Source organism: Prunus persica, chromosome G2, assembly GCF_000346465.2.
Source record: "Prunus persica cultivar Lovell chromosome G2, Prunus_persica_NCBIv2, whole genome shotgun sequence".
Taxonomy (NCBI): Eukaryota; Viridiplantae; Streptophyta; class Magnoliopsida; order Rosales; family Rosaceae; genus Prunus; species Prunus persica.
The window spans coordinates 21,192,734-21,214,519 of NC_034010.1; the positions used below are offsets into that span (position 1 = coordinate 21,192,734).

Below are 21,786 nucleotides of genomic sequence, written 5' to 3' on the forward strand. Positions count from 1 at the left end.
TCATCCATTGGCATATCTACTTACGAGTGTACAAGTAGCTTTGTTTTATATCTAGTAATAAGTGCAATTTAATTTAATTTTTCTAATTATGTTTCCAGATAATAATATAAAGATTTGAAGTTAGGAAGTAGACAATGACCAATTGATCTAGTGATAATTTGATTTCGATTTATTAGAGGAGACTCGAGGTCTGAAAAACTTCAAATTTTATAGACGATAGTTTGTTCTAGTATAATTTTATAGAAGAAAGTTTGTTCTATTGTGATTTTATAGACAAGAGTTTGTTCTGGTGTTGAATAAAAAGAAAATAATTCAATATAATTATTAAGTTATATAATCTCACTCTTCAATTAGATATGGTGTTGAGTTAAATAAATTTTCAGCACATACTGTTAATATAAAATTCTTCATATCTAGTGGGTAGGACTGAATTGGACTATTTCAATTAAAATCAACAAGAATTCTAACCGTTATTTGGTGCGATGAAACTCGACTTATTAAAATGGATAACAAACAAATTCCATATATTGTGTCTTATAAGTCACACCACCTCTATAAGTAAGACTCATAAGAATTGATTTGGACTTAACTTCAATCCAAATCGGACCACAAAACAAGGCCTTAATGAAGCCATCCTCTGTTTTATCTATGTATAGAACATATGTATATTTATTTATATCTATTCTACTATTAGAAAAGACATCAATTAAGTTAGAAACATGAGAAAACATTTTCTTGTCAATTGTGGGAAATATGGAAATATATATATAGGGCAATATCTTGATTTTAAAGTAACACCATTTTATCTTCTAATAATTACTTCAAAAAGTAAGAGATAAGTAAGCTAAAGGATGATAAGGCAATTTCCATGTTACACACCCAATTTCCAACTGATCGCAAACGTGTGAGATCACAAAGAAGATGGATCAACGCAACCAAGCGTGTGAAACAAATCCAAAACCCATTTCCAGCGGAAAACGCAACAAACACAGCGGAAGGAGGACTGGTTGTTAGGCTGATGCTTTTATTTACACCCAAACCCCGTCTTAAAATTACAGAAACCCCCCACAAAAATCGCCACATTAAAGTCGCTTTTAAATCCCCAGAATTTTTCGAACCAAAAAAAAAAAAAAAAACTTAGCCCCAGATTTTCGTACCGGGACCTCTGAAAATCGAAAGTTTTCCAGGTAATAATTCCTTTTCCCCTTTTTTTCTCCCACCAATTTTACTTCTTTATGTATCCACTGTATGCTGCTTTACGTCTGGGTCTTTAGTTTTTTGATTCGGTTTTATGGGTATCTAGGAGCTTGCTTTTATATCCACCTTCTTGTTTGCTTGCCGAGAAAACCCAGGGAAAATGATATGCTTTCATTCTTTCCGTTGTTTGGTTCACGGGAAAATTTGATAATTAGCTGAAGTCAGGTAGATTAGTATACATTCGAGTTGTAATCAAGCTAACGACTTTAAGCAGTGGAAGCTAGAATGTTGCTTTTAGCCTAGGGAAAAGTGCGTGCTTGATCTGAGAGTTTGAATCTGTGAAACTTATTTTTAGCATTTGAAAATGATTTTTTGCTTCCAGGAGTTATTTGTTTGTGAGGGCTCTGTACAGCCCTTTAGTCTCATTTGCATCGCAATTCAGGTTTTGATGAAAAACTTTGGGCTTAAGCAATTAGGGTGTTAAGAAACTCTAAATCCAAATTAAAAAGTTAACATCTTATGGCTTATGGTATTGTTTGAATGTTGAATTTGACAATGATGCTGTATGTTTTCCTATTACTAGTTTTGAGCTGGAAGAGATGTTGATGGGTCACACGGATGGTCTATCTACGCCTCGTTCCTCGAGGACCAAGCTACTTCCTTATGCCGAATCCGATATAGATGAGGATGACAGTGCAGGCTGTTCTGAGAAAATACTATACTCGGCCTCATTTGAAGAGCTTGCAATGAATATCGTTAAGTATGACACTGTTATATGGCTTTCTATATCAATATTGCTGGTTTTAGCTTGGGGAGTTGGCATCATCATGCTGTTATATCTGCCCTTTAAGAGATATGTTCTTCAGAAGGATATTTCCTCGCGCAAACTAAATGTTACACCTACTGAGGTTGTTTACAAGGTACGGACATAATTTAAATTTGATCTTTTCCAAGGACTGCATTGAAGCAGTCTCTATTTTTTATTACTTATATAATAAAAAAATACGTTAAAGCAATTCTTCATTTTTTTTCCCTCTCCAAAAAGGTTTCAAGGCCATCTTTCATACCCTTCTGGGGCATCACTACAATTGAGAAGCATGTACCCCTTTCCCTGGTGATTGATATCATTATAGAACAAGGTACTCATTTCAGCCTTACTATGCCGTGCAACCTACAAATATGCCTACATTCACTCATCACTAATTCTAGTCCTCCTTCATAGCTTACATTTTGAATTCGTGCACATAATTTTGTCTCCAAGTCATCACTCCTAAAGAACATGAAACTATTATGAATTCCATGGTGGAGCCACACTTCGACCTGAAGTGGCCGTGCCCGCCCCCCAGAGCCTCCAATAGCCCTTGCAAGATCCATAACAAGTTTACAAAACTATCTGCAATTGTTTACACAATTTTGAAAAACCTGTGTTATTGTCCCCAACTCCCCCAAGAATAAAAGCTAGCTCCTCTACAGGGCTAAGTAAATAGTCTTGTAATAAGGTGGCTATAAGGTTTTTGCATGAGAAACCAGGTTACCATCTTAAGAGTTTCATTTTTCAAATGAGGAATGGAAATGTAGTGCAGAAAATAAAAGTTAAACAGCTAGAGACAAAAGTCCACAGGGCATTATACAACAAGGTCGCTAAGTGCACTACACCATATAGAAGTTTGCTAGATTGCATTGCACTATAATGGATGGCCAGTTGCATGTTGGTTTGGAAAATTGCATCATTCATCTCCGCATTAGCTTGTTGACTATAAATTTGATTTCAATGTCCTTTTGGGTTAGCAAAGTTACATGGCATAGGTACTAACAGTATTTACTGTTTCATTATGTACAGGTTGCTTGCAGTCAAGGTATGGAATTCATACCTTTAGAATTGAAAGTATAGCACATGGAAAGGCTGCGGCTGTAGATGAACTACAGGTTCAAGGGGTTTCTAACCCTAGTGGTTTGAGGAAGGTGAATAAAACTTTGTCTTTTAGTTGTTATGTTCTTCTTGTCTGAATCAGCCAAACTAATCAGATTATTTGTGAACATGCATTCTCTTCCGTTACTATTGTTTTGTTTTACACCATTAAAGAAACTTATCGTGTTAACATACAAACTGAGTTTTTTCGTTGTTGCATGACTAGTAGGTCATCATAACAGAAGCTGCAAAAGCCATACAAGATAGTGGTATAAGTTGGAAGCCTACTGCTCCCACTGCTGAAGGGGAAAGCATGGCTCGCACTGGATCATTGAGTGAGGGACCTGCTGTTTTGAGATCACCATCTAAAAGCTTAAAGGTATTCGATTCGTCGATGGAACTGTTGCAATAATGGATTTTTTTTTCCATCTTTGTCAAACTTGTTTGAATTATTTTTTATTTTTTATTTTGACAACTTTTTCAATTTGCTATCCCTGGCCAATTCTGTAAGGCAGATATTTGGTGGACTGATTAAACATGTTTTTGCCCATATTATGCAGATGGCAGCTTCACCACGCTATGCCTCAATAGAACGCAGAGGTGTAGTACCTGGGGAATTGCTGCTTAATAAGATTGAAGAAGTCAATAAATCTGTGAAGGTATATGCCTTCTTCTTCTTCCCGTTATTTATTTTTTTCCTCAGTGGAGTGTCTCTCTAGCTGCTTGATTAATGAGTGGCATTATCAAACTTCAACTTCCTTAGTCTTTGGTGTTCAATAACTTATTTTATGCTGCACTTGCTCATCTTCATAACAGAAAATCGAGTTCTTAATAGAGAAGTCTCATACTCAGCCTGAGTAAGAGCAGCTGAAGTAAAGTCAGATAGAACCTAGGCCTGTGAATTACCTTTGGCAAACAGAAATCAAGTGGTGAAAGAACAAAGAAGTACAAGTATTTCGGCACTTGTCTGTAACTACTGGAATAGGATGCTAATAGCTTCCCCAGTTTCCTCGTTTGTAGCTGTATAGGATGTTGCAAAGTTGAAAAACGGCACATGATTTCCTTCTTGTCTCCTTATGGTAGAGATGTGCATTTTCTTGTGATTTTCTCTGTATTTTTGTATCGACTGACATTGGTGAGGCATAATTGTATGAATTTTGACTTTTTAACTTGTTTGTGTTTGGAAAGGGAAAAGACTTCAATATTTTGGATTGCCCTTGTGACCAAAAATCTTTCTTCCTTAGTCCAGTATTTTAGACTTCAATATTTTTTTTTTCTTTTGGGGAAAAAACTCTTGTAATAGTTTTGCAATGTGAATGATTTTTGGATAGTAAGGTATGTTTTTGTCATTACATGTTTATTGATGACTTTTAGTTATAAGTATTTTTGTATTAGATTATGTAAGGCCTCAATTTAAGTTAGCACAGGGCCCTTAAAATCTTAGAGACAGCCCTGTCGGTAACAAGGGTATTTGGTGCGAAACACATGAAGAAATATATTAGTTGTGAACCTTATGTGATGGTAGAAATGATAGATGATGAAATAGAGTTTCTTGTATTGGCAAGTCATCCACTATGGATGGTAATGTCCAATCAACAAGCTGTAGATTCCATCAGACAAATACAGAATACCCAGAAAGCAACAAAGTACCTTACTCAGCAAGCACTCAATATGAATAGCTATGATCGTCATTATGAGATTTCATGTGTAGTTGTAAGATTTAGGTCATGTGTGGTGTCATTTCTATTATTAGATAGGATTATTTATTGAGAATAACAAGACTATTGACCCTTTTTTTTCCATCTTAAATAAAGACAACATGCCTTAGACGGGATACTGATGTTTTAACTAGAATGAGTATTAAAAACCCTATCCCTACAACTGTGTCTTAGAGATTAAGAAGGTTAAAATTTCAGCATCTGTTGCTTCCGTCCATTACAGGAACAACATATATTTGGCAGTGAAACTCCGTAATAATGTTCTAAAAAGAATGACAGATTATGGAAATTGAAACAAACCATTGTGAAGAAGCTTTTAGTCGAGGACACTGGGGGGTAGTGTGCAGGTTGCTTCAGCTTAAATTTAACAACAGCAGCATCAACCTGCAACACAAGCAACATCTTACCTACTTGGTTGAAGTTTCAATAACATTGTTCTGCTATATATATATATATATATATATATATATATATATATAACTTTACGGGATTATAAATACACAAGTTAACACAATTTAAATATATTCGAATGTTCAAAAATATCTATTTAAAGAGTATAGCCGCGCGGCTATACTCTTTAAATATATACGAATGTTTAAAAATATCTATTTAAATAGTATAGCCGCGCGGCTATACTCTTTAAATATTTACGTATGTTTAGAAATATCTATTTAAGGGTTTAGCCGCGCGGCTATACCCTTTAAATATGTACGAATGTTTAGAATATCTATTTCTAGAGTATAGCCGCGCGGATACTGTTATTTCTCGTAGGTTCTAGTTTGCTATACATTAAACAGCTTCAATAATTAGATTAAATAATCAATAGCCTACTATGTCCAAATTAAATACAAACATAAAGATACCTGAATAGAAATTGACTAAGATATTGATGGGGCGGTACTCAGATGTCCGCAAAGATGATTCTACCAAGCGCAAAGCTGTCTCCTCCTGAAATGATCTTACCATTAGAATAAGATAATTTTACAGTGATAGATCAATAGAATAATGCCAACCTGGAGTAAGAGAACTACGTCAGAAAAGATGTCACCCATTGGAAGAAGTTGTTTGACTACATCGGTACTTATATTAAAGGGTATATTAGCGACTACCTGCAATCAAGAAACTCAAATAGGCCTTTTTAGGATATCGTGGGCATGGGGAAAAGACCAACTGTTTTCATTTGAGCATGGATTGTTGAAATTAGCAAGCATCTCATTTGGAAGTCAAAAGTCATTTTAAGCAACCAAGTAGGATTCTTACTTTTGCGTATCTTAAATTTGCAACAGATTGCTCTATATTTCCCAAAAGTGATGACATATGTGAGTGAATGTGACATTTGACAAAGTCCCTCTTTCAAAACCTACAGGTTTCAGTTCTTGCAACATTTGTCACCATGGCATCATCAATAAAAACAGAAAGAGCATAAAACCCTCAATTCCATTGTGTCCTGGATTCGAAGATGTTGCTCCAAATACACACTTTTAGGAGCACACTACTAAGTTTAAGAGCTCATTTCCTAGTAGCATAAGGTGGAGCTAAATTATGACCAAATGTGGTTTACCTTGAACCGTTCAGTCTCTGCAAATCTTTCACTCACAAGAGTGGCCATGTGTGGATCCTAAAGCACATAAAACACCCTACAAAATCAGTGCACAATACTAAAAGCAATTTGCCACATTTGCAACAACTACCACTCTTGTTGCAGGGCTTCAAATTCAAAGACCCAGGGTTCTAATTGGATAACCAAGAAGAAACACACACACACAAACAACCTTTTCGATTGCGAGCACAAATGCACCGGCATTAATTAGAACATCAGTCAAAGAACCTGTTCCTGGCCCAATTTCTAACACCACGTCACCTTCTCCAACATTGGCCGCAGCAGTGAGCTGCTCGTTGATCTCAGAGTCCAACATATAATGCTGGAAATACACACAAATTAAACAAACTAAGAAAATTCAAAACCAAATCTTTCAGAAAATAAATCCGAGGCTGCTTACCATTTCTAGCATACAATACATACTAAATTTTGGAAAAATCTTTATAAAAAATAATTGGAACCAAACCCACATTGTCTAAGCAACTAAACAAGAACACGGAATTTGAAAAATAAAAAACAAAGAGAAAAAAAGGAAAATTTATTAAGTGGGAGAAGAAAGTCGAAACGAGAGAGAGAGAGAGAGCGAGGAGGAAGTGAAAAACCTGGCCGAGGGATTTCCTAGGGAATCGGCCTTTGGAGTTGAGAGCAGTGAGAGTGGCATGGGAGTCATCTGGGTTGCTTCTTCTTCCTCTTCCTACTCTTCTTCTTGTTTTACCAGCGCAAGCTCTTATATAACAAAGTGATGATGATGATGATGTGGGCGTTCGTGCACCGGGAGTGGAGTTTTCAGTTTAATAATAAGATTTTCAGTGGGGGATATTGGCGGGAGAGATTGCTGAAGAAGAAGGGGTGCCGAGTTCATGTCTGTTCAGTGTTCACTGCTGAATTTTGTTTTGTTTTTTTTAAATTTTATTTTTGGGATAAGTAAAATTTTATTAAGGAAAAAATAAAAGGAGATAAAATGAAAAGGCTGCATTTTCAAAAGCAAGCCCAAAGAAGAACCATTTGCAGTCCATTTGCAACAAGGAAGCCTAAAGATAAACAACAAAAGTGACATAAAAAAAAACTGTGTAATATATATTCATTAAATTCATCAAAAACTCAAACGAAAGATTTATGCATATATCTTAAACTGCGATTGACAGAAAAGTAAAAATTCGTAATTCTAAAAAAAGAAGACAAGCATTTTACTAAGCGTAATTATCTCAACCCAATTTTCTCAGTTATATTACAAATAATATGTTCACAATAAATATTGTACATCCATTAAATTGTTGCTCACACTACTACCTTCATCATTAGCAGAACTAGTAGTACCCTCTTTGTCACTTTCCTTTTTAATAGCATCCCCAACCAAAACAAGAGCAAAATGAAGCTGACCGCCATTGTCGTAGCCACCATTAATCTCATTGTTGTTATGATTAACCCGGAATGACCAAAGCTCCACCACATCATCAATGTCTAGTCCATTCTCACTCACAATGCTTTTCCAGGGAGATTTTAACACATAGAATTCCTTTGCTTTGTTTGGATTCCACAACCCCAAGTTTATTTCTTGTTGCTTAAGCTTTGGGTCTATCAATGGAACTGTAAGGAACCCATAATTTCTTAGCATATTCTTCTCATGGGGTTCAAGGAAAGTCGTGGATTTGGTTTGCTGCCGAGGCAGCAGCAGCCTGCATTGCTGGCTCTTTATGTCACTCTCAAACAAACTCTTGTGCACCAACCTTTGCACATTTGTCCCGTTCATATTTTCAATCAGACTCTTGAATTCTTCAGGCAAGTTAGAGGGAGGCATGTCGTTGTCGAATTTGACCTTCTTACCCTTGTTCTTCCCCGCCACCACCACCCTCCTCTTTTTCATCTTAATGTCTTTCTTCACGTTCAAGCCCAGTAACATGTTGGAAAAGCTACCTCTCTTCTTCTTAGCACAGCTTAGCTTTTGGCCGAATATAGTGATACTTTTACATGGCGACCTTAGTTTCTTAGGGTACTTATGTATTAGATATTCCTCAAGTAAACTGCCGCACAAAATTACACAGTACATAATTAATTAGTACCTAAGGAGAAATTATATGAAACAAAAGTCATTGGTGGATGCATGCACAGATTATGATTAATTATATACTAAGTAACATAATTAGTTAAATTAATTAGCTTCTAATAGTAACAGAGCCGTCCTCTTGGCATTAGACCCAATACTGAATCAATCTATGTGAATCTTGCGTGCTGATGATTTAGATCAATTGAAGAACATGATTTTGGTTTCTCCTAAAAAAAGAAGAAGAAGCTTACTTTGTGACTTGTTCGATGGGGCAGTGAGAGACTTCTTCTTCTCCTCTGATGATGAGCCCGTTTTCTTCTTTCTGTGACAAATTAATCAAGTAAATTGTTGCAATAAATAATTGCACTATAAATATTTAAAAATGAAATTTATGACTGATTAATTATGTCGGAAATTCAATTAGAGAAATTAATATTGTATACTTACTGGAGTAGTAGACATATTGCTAGGGCCAGCGGACATATCATTCAAGAAGTTGAAGTTGGAGAAGCGTTTCTTTGGAGGTACCAAAATTTCTTCCTTCGTTTTCTGGCCAGCAATAAAACAAGCTGCCTCTGCCAACGTATCAAGCGGGGACGAGCCATAGCCATGCTCATCAGAATCTTTCTTCCTGAGCAAACCCATCTTCTGTTCTTTTTCCTTCTCTCGAATCATAATGCTTGTCGATTTCATCAATGCGTGCTTTCAAGTGAATAATAGAGCGTATAAAATAAAATTTGAGTGAGAGAAGTGAGAAGGGTTCTTGTGTTATATAGTTTCTCTCTTACGAGTATAGTTTTCCCAATGTGAATTGGAAATAAGAAAGTTTTGGGAATTTTGAATCCCAATTGGAATCGAATAAAACTCCATAATGTTTTAGGAAAGTATAAGTAAAAATATGTAACACGGAAATTGGAAAGTTTAATTGGCCTCCAAGTAATCATGTATAACATTAAACCTTACGTGCCACGTAGTCACACCAAAGGCTAGAGGAAATAGAAACTCCAAGGGCTTTAGGGTTTGAGAAGATTAGAATTAAAATTAACATTTCTAGAATTAAAATTGATGACCCAACTCCAAAACATGTCGGGTTTATTCTGATGCCACAATTTTTTTTTTTCTTCCCAAATAGTATACTAGGTGTGATGAATTTTTTTTCCCTTCCAATTTCGCCTTTTTTTAAAACTAAGCTAAAATAAATAAACGAACACGATATATATATATTTTTATATTTCTGAAATTGAATACGTTGATATATAATCAAATTGCTAAACAATTTCACAATTAAAAGTTTTTTTTTTTGTTTTTGTTTTTTTGGTAGTGATGATCCTTGAGTGTTAACCTAGAAATGAACAGTCATAATCCAAGACCAATTTTTAAATGGCAACGATTTTTGGTCATCTTGATCTGCCCACATTTGAGACGTGGAACATAAAATCTAATACAAGTGACCAAAAACTATAGTTGGTCGACTTGAAAATATTTAATTCATCCAATTAAAAGTTACTTGAAAAGAGTTAGCATCTAACCAACTAAACTGCAATTTATTTTCAATGTTACATTAATGACATGTTTAATTACTTACTCGAAATTGTTCAAGTCAGTAATGAATAAGGAAGAGAACTAAAAGTCCACACACCCATTGTTGCTCACACTACTACTTCCTTTGCTACCTTCTTGCTTAAGAATAGGATCCCCTCTTTTAAATCTTGAATTATAGGTATGGTATATACGACTTATATGTTCTTTTTACTTGAGTTATAGCTAGGTAACATACTGTATGTATGCCCAGTTTGTTTTATGTACTTGAATTAGAGCGGAAAGATTATGCGACTTGCAAGGAGTTTGTAGTTCAAAAGGTTAAGAGCAGTTAGCCATACGTTACGCGACTTGTATTTTGTATCGATCAATCATGATCCTTCTATTAATGTTTTCACTATTTATCTACAAAGACACAATAGACATAAGCAAATATATAATAAAAGTTAATGGGTCTAAATCCATAATAAAGAAAAAGTATTTGGACTTGAATCTGAAAGCCCCTTTGTTGAATGTGGTAGTGGGAGCGTTTCTTAATAATCTAGGGAACTTCTTGTTGATGGCTCCCTCACTTTTCTTCTTCATCATCATCATGACTTCCAGACCCAACATGGCTACAAGTAGCACTCTGCAATATCTCTTCTTTTTCTCTTTTGATCATCACTAGCTCGTTTCCTTCTTTCTGTGACAAGTTAATTTTTTTTTTTTAAAAAAAAAAAAAAAACTAAATGTTAGAAAATAAAAGTATTGATTATGTGAAAAATTTAATCTGAGACAAAAATACTTACAGGAGTGGTATTGGAATTGCTAGGGCTCGGCATGTCATTCAAGAAGTTGAAGTACAAGGTCTTTGTTTCGTGGGAGGTACCGAAGAATTTTCTTGATGCAACTTGAATACACTACAAATAGTCTTTGACAATGTCTCAAGAGGGGACAAGCCATCACCAAAATCTTCCTTACTCATCAAATCTCCTCCTACTCCTCCTTCTCCAATCTTAATAATTGATATTATTGCTTGTGCTTTGAAGCAATCAAGAAAACGATAAGCAGTTAACAAATTAAGTGGCACACAACTTCGAAGGGTTCGTATTTTTATACAAATGCTTAATCCTAAATGAATGAACTAAGTTTTTATTCCAATCCAACGGTGGAGTATTATAATAAAATAAATCTATATGTAATCAAAGAAAATCATATGTACACATATCTTAGGAAAGTATGAGTAAATATATAACATCTAGAAAGAAAAGCTTAATTGACTCTCAAGTAATATACAAAATATTACTAGTTGGCTAGTCAGTGAGATCACCGTTTTGCACCTAAGTTCGAGTTTTTCTTTTTTGTAAATTAGATTAATTTAGAGTAATTTAAAATATTACTTACAAATAAATAAATAATAAAAAAGGTCATGTAAAAAAAAAAAAAAAAGTCTCCTGCTCGCTTTTAGAATATCTTTTACATTAACTTTTGTTTAAGTTACATCTACCGATCTGATATAGCCTAGATTTGTCCTTGTTCTAGCCCAGATTTATTCGAACTTAGAAATATTGTTTTGGGCTTGGTTTGACCCCAGGCCATAAAATTGGGTTTGATATTGGTTTTTTTTATTTTTTTGTTTTCTCACTTTATACTTTTTAGGCCCTTTTTTTAAAATGTTTTTTAAATAATATTTTTGTTTGGGCCCAAATTCGACACGCCCAAGACCAAAGGACAGGCCCATGATAAATTGTCTGCCCAGCCCAGAGACTTGAGAAAAACAAAAAATAAAATCCAGACAGATTGGGCTTCACACCAAGAATGTTGGAAATAAAGCCTCAGCCCAAAGAAAGCCCAAATATGAAAACTTTCGAAATAGGTTTCAAAGATCAGCCCGTAATTTTTGTTAGGTTCAAACCCAAAGGATCAAAGACACACCCACGTGATTACCTCAACTTTGGAAAAGTCAGCAATTCCAACTAAAGTTTAAAAATGTGAGAGGGACGTCTCTGAAACACTGCCAATTGAAGATCAAAAATCCATCTGTGTTCGAGATTTTGCTACAAATCAATACATCATCTCCCAAGGAATTCACGGATCACGCCTTCTAAGTTAGAACGGGAAATAGGGAACCACTCAGAAAATACAAAAGAAAAAGAGCCAAATGGCCATAAAAAGCCCACACAGACGGTGGCGTTGGTTGAATTAGAAAGCTGCCACCCAGGAAACCAGGGAAGGGACTGTTTTTTAGGAGGTGACTGCTCAGAACCTATCTGCCTTGATTGATAAGAAACCCTTCTTACTTTACATTATAAGAGATCTTTTTTGCCGCCCATTATTTTAGAATTAAGAATTACCTCCTTAGGAGGGTCTCTTATAAAAACGAAAGTAGGCAAAGGAACAAAGGACACTCAATTCATCAATCAATAAAAAAAAAACAAACAAGAAAAGCTCACTTGGATCCCAAGAGAAAAACAGCTTTAGATCAGAATTCCAAAGTTCAGACTTAGAAAAATAAGTCTTCTGAAAACGAGATCCCTCTCGTTACAAATTTGGTTCAGCAAAAAGCCAAGACAAACATAGTCTGAGTTTTCACAAATATGAAAACCTCAACAAATTTTACAGCATAGTTCCAGCTTGCTAAATCCTCGAGAATAGCCACTTCCGTCCCTTCAAACTGAAGAAGCTGCAGTTATGCCCGCTCAAAAGTCTCCCAAGGCTTGAAGTAGATTGAAGCTCTGCCAAAATTGAACTTTGGTATCGATTTACAGCTGAAGCCAAGCAGCTAAAGTTGTTGACAGCACAGTCCAGCACAGACATACCCAGTCCAGCCCGGATCAGAAGTTTCTACCCAGACAGAAATGGGATTCCAGCCATCTTTTTGTCTTTCTAGAGTTGATTTCTCCCTTCTTAATTTTGTAAAAGGCAGTTCTGCCTGAAACAGTCTACTTTATTATTATCTATTCTGGCCAGAACTACCATTTGATAATGAGATAAATTATGAAAGTCCTCACCAGTCTGAGGCAAGAAAAGAACTTACTTGGGAGATATTCCTCACCCAAATTCACAATCATTTGTTTTAGAAGTCAGTAACTTGAGGCGCAAGTTATCCACTCTAAAAATAAGTCTGCTAGAATTTACATTGCTAGCAGTGGCACGCTCACACACCAAAGAAAGCTGACTTGTTGACCAACAAGTGGTCTCCAAGCCAGTGGGGAACTTTGCCCTTCCACCTCAGGAGTAAACGCGAAAACGGGTGAACAATTTTTAAACTAAGAGACCATATTTTTATTATTATTTATCTATATATATATATATAAAGCAACATGTAGAGAATGGTAAAACATTCAAAATACCAGAAAATACACTTGGTTAATTCTAACATTAAAAATTGAAATTATTAATTAAATGAGAATAATATAGTAAATTCACATTTTTTTCATATTAAAAAATTAAAATTAAAAACAAAATCAGATAATATGTCATACTTTTATGGAACATAACTACTCATGTTATCTTTTCTTAATTCTAAAAGTAAAAGATAAAAGAAAAAAGAAAACCAATTGGCACATACTTTTTACTTTAAATACTACTTGCCTCCTTATCAATAAGGAGATACTCCTCCTTCATGCGAATCACAGTTTGATACATATGCAAAATTAATTCATAAAAAACATAAGAAGAAAAACTTATGCACATATGTCATAATACTATTGGTAGGAATGTAGGAACTCCTACTTACTTAGTAAAGAGGTTTATAATTTTAATTGATTTTTTGCCATGCTCACAACACAATGTATCTGAACCATCTAAAATCTAATCCCCTTTTCAAAGTCGAGATTTCTTCTAATAAAGTAAAAATTGAGTGCCATTAGATGAAATGATAATTTGTTATAATTTATCAACCTAAAATTAGCTCATCATCCTTCTAATCGTTCATACCAACTATAAGTTGAGCAAAGGACTGTAGTAATTGGTAGCATTTACTTATGCGTATGAAGTTCTACAGTTTATGGTCATCTGGTCATCTGGTCATCCTCAACTTCGTTTTTTGGCTCTAAAATCAAATACACGATAAAAACAGAGGAACAGTGACCGATGGGTCTTTCTTTCAAAATCAAAGAAGTGACAGCAGAAATTTCTTCATAAACCGTACATTGCTAACTTCCAATTGCCGTGAAGCTCTTCAGCTCTTCCCACCAGCCCCTGCAAAACCCAAATCAGATTCACTGCCAAATCGCCAACGCAGAGAGAAAAAGTGGTATGATGAGAAAGAAGAGAGTGTTGGTAGTCGGAGGCACAGGTTATTTGGGGCAACATGTATTGCAAGGCTTTTCAGAGATTCAAGCCACCACCCTTTGCGATCTGGCCTTGACCCATCACTCCAATCCTCCTCCCCCAGCATTGCTCACTGCATTTCCTCATTTGCTGTCTTTCCATGTCGATTTGAAGACCGGCCAAGGATTTCAAGCCATTTCTCAAACGTTTGGGCCGGTTAGTTCTCAATCCACTACACTACAACACTAACAGTTTTATTTTATTTTATTTTATTTTTATTTTTAATATTACAATGATTTTGATTTTTGCGTTCAAGTTTCAACCTGTGGAATCTATAATTTGGAGTGTTGGGCGTTGTGGGATATGAATTTTGGTTTACTGGGTCTGAATTTTCTGCATACCACTCACACTGCTCATGCTGTATTAGCTGAAATGGAATGTGATAGCTTAATGGGTTTTGCTTGCTTTTTGTTTCTTGTTGTGGGTTCTTTTGTTTTGTTTTGTTTTCATTTCCTGCTAAATTTACTTGTTAATTATAGGGAATATTTACTTACTCTGTTCCATTTTTGAGTTGAGGCTCATTCATTAGTGTTTTTTCTTTCAAAAAAAATACTTTCAGGACTCTTATAGAGCCATGTATAAGCCATTAGTTGTTCTTACAATATGTGAAAAGCTTCTGCTGGTATGCGTTTTTTGAATAAAAAGATGAATATGTTCTCAAGTACTTAACTCAAATAATCAAACTTTCAAGTGCTGAGAAGTGTATTAAATTTGAATTGCCAGCCTGATGTGGTCATAAACTGTGCTGCACTCTCCGTACCTCGTGCCTGTGAAATGGATCCTGCTGCTGCTATGTCTGTGAATGTGCCATCTTCTCTTGTAAATTGGTTATTGAGCTTAGAGGAGAGCAATTCTCTTCTGATCCAATTGTCAACCGATCAAGGTGAAGCCACTCTTAATCATTTTGTTTTAGATTTGGCTTAATAAAACCAGGCAAGAGAAAAGGGAAAAAAGAAAAAAGAAAAAAGAAAATGGCAATAGGAAGAACAAGAAGTCTCCACTGCAGCCACAATTTTCTTAATAATGTGTGGTAGAGAGGATGTTTAACTGTCTCCAGTAGTGAAAAACTTTTATTCTAAGACCCTTGTGGTTTGCCAGTTGAGGTAGAGAAGGTCAAGAAAAGTAGGATAGATATTGCTGTGAGTTGATCCTACAGTATATGTCCTTTAGAACTTCTATGGAAATGTGAAAAAAAAAGAAAAAAAAAAGGGAAGAGGGAGAAAAGAGGGGGGGTGGGGGGGCGGCGACGCTTATAAAGCTCGACTTTCTCAGCCTCCTTAAGCTTCACAAGACGATTCTTCACAGATTAATGCATTACCAGAATGGAAGAACCTTCTATTGATCTGGAGATTTTCATCATGTTATCACCTCTTTCAAACTATTTACAGTTCTAATATTTGCAGATGATCCTCTTGATCTTGAACCCAATTTTTACATTTTACCTGCTGAAATTTTTGCCAATCACATGTTACTGTTGATTCCATTGAAATAGAGTTGACTAGAATCAGGGTGTGCAAGAAAGGCTGTTAAATTATTTACCTGGGTTGTCAAATGCTTTATATTCCTACGGAGTTAGGCTTAATGACCTCAAAGAATTATCTCAGTACGAGAACATTTAAATTGTAGGAACTTTTTAAGCACTCGCCTATGCACGACTTCATATGATCTGCAGTTTCTCTTTGGTAATTCTGAAAGACTGCATCCACATTGCAGACATTGCTTTTTTCTATTTGAACCACTGATCTTTTGTTTTATACCTTTATGCTGATTATACCTAGATCGTGACTGATGCCATTTTCCATCAGTTTATGAAGGGGCGAAGTCCTTTTACAAGGAAGATGATGAAACTGTACCTGTAAATGTTTATGGGAAATCAAAAGTGGCAGCAGAGCAATTCATTTCTGAAAAGTGTTCAAACTTTGCAATTTTGAGAAGCAGTATCATCTTTGGGCCACAGACAGTCTCGCCAGTTCCAAAATCTCTTCCAATTCAGGTGTGTATACTGAAAACGGACCTTAAGTTGTATTTTTGCTAATTTGTTGTCGATTAGTTTAGGACCACCTGCTAATTCGATACAAGAGAATAATGAATATAAAGATACAACTTAGTAAATCCGACCCTGGTACTTTACTTCGAGTCAAATCACTGATTTTCATGTGATTAATGTAGTGGATTGATGGTGTCCTCTCCAAAGGAAATGCAAGCGAGTTCTTTCATGATGAGTTCCGTTGCCCTGTGTATGTAAAAGATGTTGTAGCTGCCATACTAGCTTTGTCCAAGAGATGGATATCAGGTATGAAGTTCATAACATTCATACTTTCATACTTGTTGGATCAACAAATTCTGGACCTGCAATATGTTTCCTTTTTTGTTAAATAGTTTTTTCTTTGTCTCTATGATACTATGGGTATTTTCTACTTTATATGCTTTCACTTATGTATTGATGGTTGTGAACTTGTGATATTCATGGAATTGCTGCAGACGGTAAGCAAACAAGGTTGCTACTAAATGTCGGTGGACCAGATAGGGTATCCCGTCTTCATATGGCTGAGACTGTTGCAGATATTAGGGGATACAATCCCTCATTGATCAAATCAGTGTCTGCATCAACGGTACGTATACTTTGTACCAATTGTAGTTTTTGTCATGCTCAAGATGCATAGTGATCAACACCTTTGTTGCATTACATTCTGAATCACAAACATGTCACTCATCAGTTTCAAGTTGCATTCAGATGACTTGATTTCCACGTTGCCTTGCGTTTGCTTGCCAACAAAAACCCTTCTTCTTTTCTTTTTCGGTGATGAGGAAAACCCTTTTGACTTTGCCTCACTAGCCAATTTGTTTACCCAAAATTTTCTGTAAATGTGTTGTATTTTCAGGTTGATCGTGGAGTAAAGTCTCCGGCTGACATATCCATGGACATCACTAAGCTGGTTCAGACACTTGCTGTTACTCCTACTTCATTTAGAGATGGTGTCAGATTGACGCTTTCAACGGAGGTTAAGTCTTGATGCCCTGAAGATACCGTAAATTGCATCCTAGTTGTAGTACTAAGGAATAAAAATCACTTTCTGTTCTACTGGATTGGGAAAAGATATCGTTAAAATTGTTCTGAAAGCAACAAACTTTGTACCCAAGAAACTTCAAATGTATACTTAAAATTTGCTGTTCAAAATTGTATGAAGGTACATACATTCATTGATTGAATTATTTGATGGGCATGAGCTCATCTAAATTGTATGCACAAACGTAAATATGGAGGGCTAAATTTGTCTTGCACCATGCTTAACTAATAGATAGTTCCAATCTCTATTGGTCACCACCAGACACATAAGAGAATTCTAAACCCTAATTCATACTACTTAACACATCAATACAATTGAACCGAACATGAAATCAATAAATTATGGTTTATTACTACTTATCAAGAACGGTTAGCACAAATGTTAAACATATCAAACTAGTGTCAAATATAAAATTCTCGATATTGTATATTTCTTCAACCAACCCAAATGCAACAAAGCTTGTCAAGTCATTTGACACGATTAATTAAACATAATGACCCTTTTAGAACTGCGTCCGTAAGAAGTACTTCTGCTCATAAAAGGTACTAATAAAAAGCACTTACTACTAGTTGCTTCTCTATATACTGCTTTTATGACTCGTAAATAATTTTAAATTTTTCTACTAAATGTTTCTAGAAACACTTTTAAGTATTTCAGAAGCAGTTCCTAACATGCATGACTGACTCAACTCGATTGCCACCGTAGCTTTTGGGCCTTCAGAGCATCAAAACATTTGGGCTTCTAAAGCTTCAAGAAATTTGGGCCAATCCGAAACCTTGTATCTTCCAATGTACATACAGTTCGAAAATACGGCCAATACAATTACACAGTTTCAGTGAGCACCCAAACGCAGCTCTGTCCCCTTCAGCTGAATCAGCTCTACAACGCCCCTCAGTTAGGTTCGTCCACATTCAATCCAAACCCCTATCCTTCAATTCTCATACGCAATCTGATATATGTGCTTCAGAAGATTGAGAAAGTTAGGGTTTCAATTTGTTTGTTATTTGATTTTCTGATCCATTTCCTGTAATTGCGCAGCAGAGAAAGAGAGGAGAGTATTGACGATCGAGCATGGGAGGAGGTGAACATGCACACGGAGATGGGGCCCACGGAGACTTCAGGGCCAAGGTGTGGAGCATGAGTGGGGGTCCGTACTGTAGGCCCAAGCACTGGAAGCGCAACACCGCCATCGCCATGGCCGGCATCTTCCTTGTCTGCATTCCTATCGCCATGAAATCTGCCGAGCTCGAGGTCTTTTTTTTTATTACCTAATCTCATCCCCATATTTTTCCTTTCGTTTCGTTAAAATGTTTTTAGATTTCCGTTTGGTTCTTGAGAAAATGTAGAAATCTGAAGGAATACAAGTTTTGGATCTTGGATTATAAAATTGTTAGGACCTGAATGCTCACTAAGCTTCTGAACTGAACCTAGCTATCATAACTTCTTTGGATTTATTTGAGGTTTAGATTTTTTTCTTGGTGAAATTAAGCAAATGACTACCTATGTACGCCTTTCAGATTTATTTTGTGAAATAGTCAGTTGCTTTTTTCTCCATGGTTTGTGGGAGTAATGAGGAGTACAGTGGATTATATACAAGATGATCCAGGATTACGGGTATTACTAGTTCTGATCAGGGTGGAAGATTGTCATCGTGATTGTAGGTTTGTCAACTTGTGATTGAAAGGGTCTTGCTTTGCAATGTGAGTGGTAGACTTGGAAAAATTGAGTAAACAGATGAATTTAGGTTAATGTATGAGTATAACCATAACTTAAATGAACAATTAAAATGTGATGGTGATAGCTGTGAGTTAGAGTTCTTCAAAACTTAATGATACTTTAACCTGAAGGGAAAACTCATGAAATCTAGTATCTAAGATAACTAGAGGATTGAATTAAGATATGCTTAAAAACATTCCGTGGACTCTTGACCTGAGTAGGCTTTGCTGTGACATGCTTTTTGAACTTCATTTTGATTTGGATAAAAGGTTTGCCAGCTTGAGTGCTTCCTGTCCTTTTGTTCTTGGGCTTCCTGTAATCAATTTTCTAGATAAGTATGACCTATTAAATACTTAACAAGCTACTAGTATTAGAGACCTTCATACTAAAAGTGGTTTTTCATTTTAATGAACTGTAAGATGTTCCTTGAGATTCATTTTTTATTTATTTATAAAAATATGAGAAGCGTTGAGTTTCATTTAGTTATGGACTTTTCATTGTTATAGAACATCACATACCTTTTGGCACCTGTAAAGTTGTTCTGTTACAAACAGTTCAATTATTAAAAAAATTCTGCACAAAGATGTTGTAACTTATAAATGGTGACATATATCTTATTTTTTCTGATAACAATGCACATGGGCTGAAATTATTGGCTCTTATATGCCTTTAATTGATGTACTTGGTGGTAGGGTTTATGATTCTTTTTTGGCAGTAAAAATCTGCTTGTGCATACTTGCTGAACTTGATAAGATTGTTACATTTCATGGTGTTAACATTAATTTTTTGCTAAACGTACTGTCCAGAATATCCAAGGGTCTTTAGAATTATTTTTTCCAAGTAGGGTAGGCTTTTTCTTTTTGGTTTCATCTTAGTTTGAACAAGAATGAGCATTTTGGGAATTATTTTTTTGGAAGATTCCCTAGATTCTTGACCTGAGTAGCCTAGAAGCTCAACTGTTAAAACACAAAACATTGTTGATACTAATTTCTAGGCTTGTTTCTTATACTTTAAGTTATTTGAAGATTAGGGCTAAAGTGCATGTTTCCTTGTCATGGACATAAAACTTATGTGATACTCTAAACAGCCACTCAATAATAGATACATTCTAGCTGAAGCCCCTAGGCTAAGGATGCATACAGACCCAGTATTAGATTACTAGCTGGCCAGAACAATTATGTCCATGCCCTTGTTGAAGTATGACAAAATGTATCCATCTTTGCTTATAGATTTTTAATGCCTTGGAAATAACGGGGTTGAAGATGTTGTTTAGTTGTTGGTTAGCCATGTCATACTTTTAATATATCATGAAAACTTTATGTAACTAAAAAACGTTAAGTGGTTCATATTAATATTTTATTTCCTTGGAATAATGACAGAAGGATATGTTGTTTAGTTTCTTTGCATCAGCAAAAGGTTGTCTTTGTTATATTATATCTTTGGGGTGCTTCTTATGCTTAATAGTCCTTAGTAATCCTCTTATTCTAAAATATATTCCTTAATAATGCATGTATGTGGGCTTAAGTTTTTTAATTACTTATCCAAAAAGGCAAACATTTCTGGTAGGATCAGATGCTGTTCCTCTTGAATGGATTTGAGCCACACCCTTTCTATGGCTGAATGACTGAAAATGTTCATAAACTGTGGTAATTATTAGTTCTAAGAGGACTTATATCTTTTTGCAGCAACGGCCACATAATCCTGTACGCCCGATCCCATCACAACTCTGGTGCAAGAACTTTGGAAACAAAGACTACTGAGTTTATTTAGGACCGTCGGGTGAAAGCAGTACCAGCGGAGGTTGGGTATCTAAATCTTGCAGAACGCAAATTATTCCTTGTATTGATGTTTGCAGAGAATATGAGCAGCCTTTTAACACATGTTGTGTTCATGTTTTCGTAATCTTGAATTTGTTACTGATTATGTGAGTTATTATTCACTTTGCTATACTGTCAATCTCCAAAATAAATTGTCTACCTCTGTGTCTAGCTTTTGTTAATAAAGTATTTGAATTGGCCTTGGTTGATATTGTTTGGTTGCCATAGAATCTTTAAATATTTACAAGACAAGAAAGAGGTCTAGACATTTAAAGCCAAACCACATATTTGAGGGATAAATGGGGAAACAAGAAAAGGTGTTGGAGTAGATTTACCCAATTTCAGGTTGCCACAGGCTAGCAGTCAAAATATGCTCAAAAGATTTTGTTCTGTTGCATCACTCAAATGGAATCAAATTCCGATCTGCTTGACTTTGAATTCTTCATTGGTTTTGCTCATACAAAGTATATAAAACTTTTGATTTGGCAGCAATGTGCAGGTCAATTTTGGCCATCTGAAGCTCCTAGATTGCTTCCACCAATTACTTTTTTTTTAATTTTTGTATGATTTTTTTTAACATCCAACCCTAGCCGCTAGGTGAGGTTCTTGCACATTTATTCTAAATTCGCTCCACACACAACATGCACAAGAAAAATTCCTCTTTTACAATCTATCGGGGCAGGTTACTACTACTAGGGGTGTGCATCCAAACCAGAAAACCGAGTCGAAGATATAAGATTAAATAATTAATTTTATTGATTAGAAGGGACAAAGGAATAATTAACTTGACAAAGTAAACTTATATGTAGTTGGAGATATTTATTAGGGGGAAGTGCTCTTTCTTTCTGAAGACAAGACTGGGTT

The 21,786-nt window shown here is 35.5% G+C and overlaps 3 protein-coding genes across 5 annotated transcripts; all 3 read left to right on the forward strand.

Annotated features, from left to right (window-relative positions):
* LOC18784563 lies at window positions 860-4,452 on the forward strand. Of its 2 annotated transcripts, none has more exons than XM_020556711.1 (7): window positions 860-1,187; window positions 1,781-2,117; window positions 2,243-2,336; window positions 3,038-3,159; window positions 3,336-3,485; window positions 3,667-3,765; window positions 3,923-4,452. In XM_020556711.1, the coding sequence occupies exons 2-7, from the start codon at window positions 1,797-1,799 to the stop codon at window positions 3,965-3,967; spliced, it is 831 nt and encodes a 276-aa protein (XP_020412300.1). In that variant the 5' UTR covers window positions 860-1,187; window positions 1,781-1,796; the 3' UTR covers window positions 3,968-4,452. The 2 variants fall into 2 exon arrangements, with proteins under 2 accessions (XP_020412300.1, XP_007220686.2); XM_007220624.2 differs by lacking the exon at window positions 860-1,187 and adding an exon at window positions 1,222-1,422.
* LOC18786455 (probable dTDP-4-dehydrorhamnose reductase) lies at window positions 13,975-17,587 on the forward strand. Its single transcript, XM_007218628.2, has 6 exons — window positions 13,975-14,477; window positions 15,045-15,204; window positions 16,127-16,314; window positions 16,491-16,614; window positions 16,803-16,933; window positions 17,204-17,587. Exons 1-6 carry the CDS (start codon window positions 14,247-14,249, stop codon window positions 17,333-17,335), a joined length of 966 nt encoding a protein of 321 aa, XP_007218690.1. The 5' UTR covers window positions 13,975-14,246; the 3' UTR covers window positions 17,336-17,587.
* Window positions 18,183-21,132, forward strand: LOC18785254. 2 transcript variants are annotated; one of them, XM_007220437.2, is made up of 3 exons: window positions 18,183-18,288; window positions 18,428-18,640; window positions 20,791-21,132. In XM_007220437.2, the coding sequence occupies exons 2-3, from the start codon at window positions 18,461-18,463 to the stop codon at window positions 20,863-20,865; spliced, it is 255 nt and encodes an 84-aa protein (XP_007220499.1). In that variant the 5' UTR covers window positions 18,183-18,288; window positions 18,428-18,460; the 3' UTR covers window positions 20,866-21,132. The 2 variants fall into 2 exon arrangements, with proteins under 2 accessions (XP_007220499.1, XP_020414177.1); XM_020558588.1 differs by having other exon boundaries at window positions 18,188-18,288; window positions 18,431-18,640.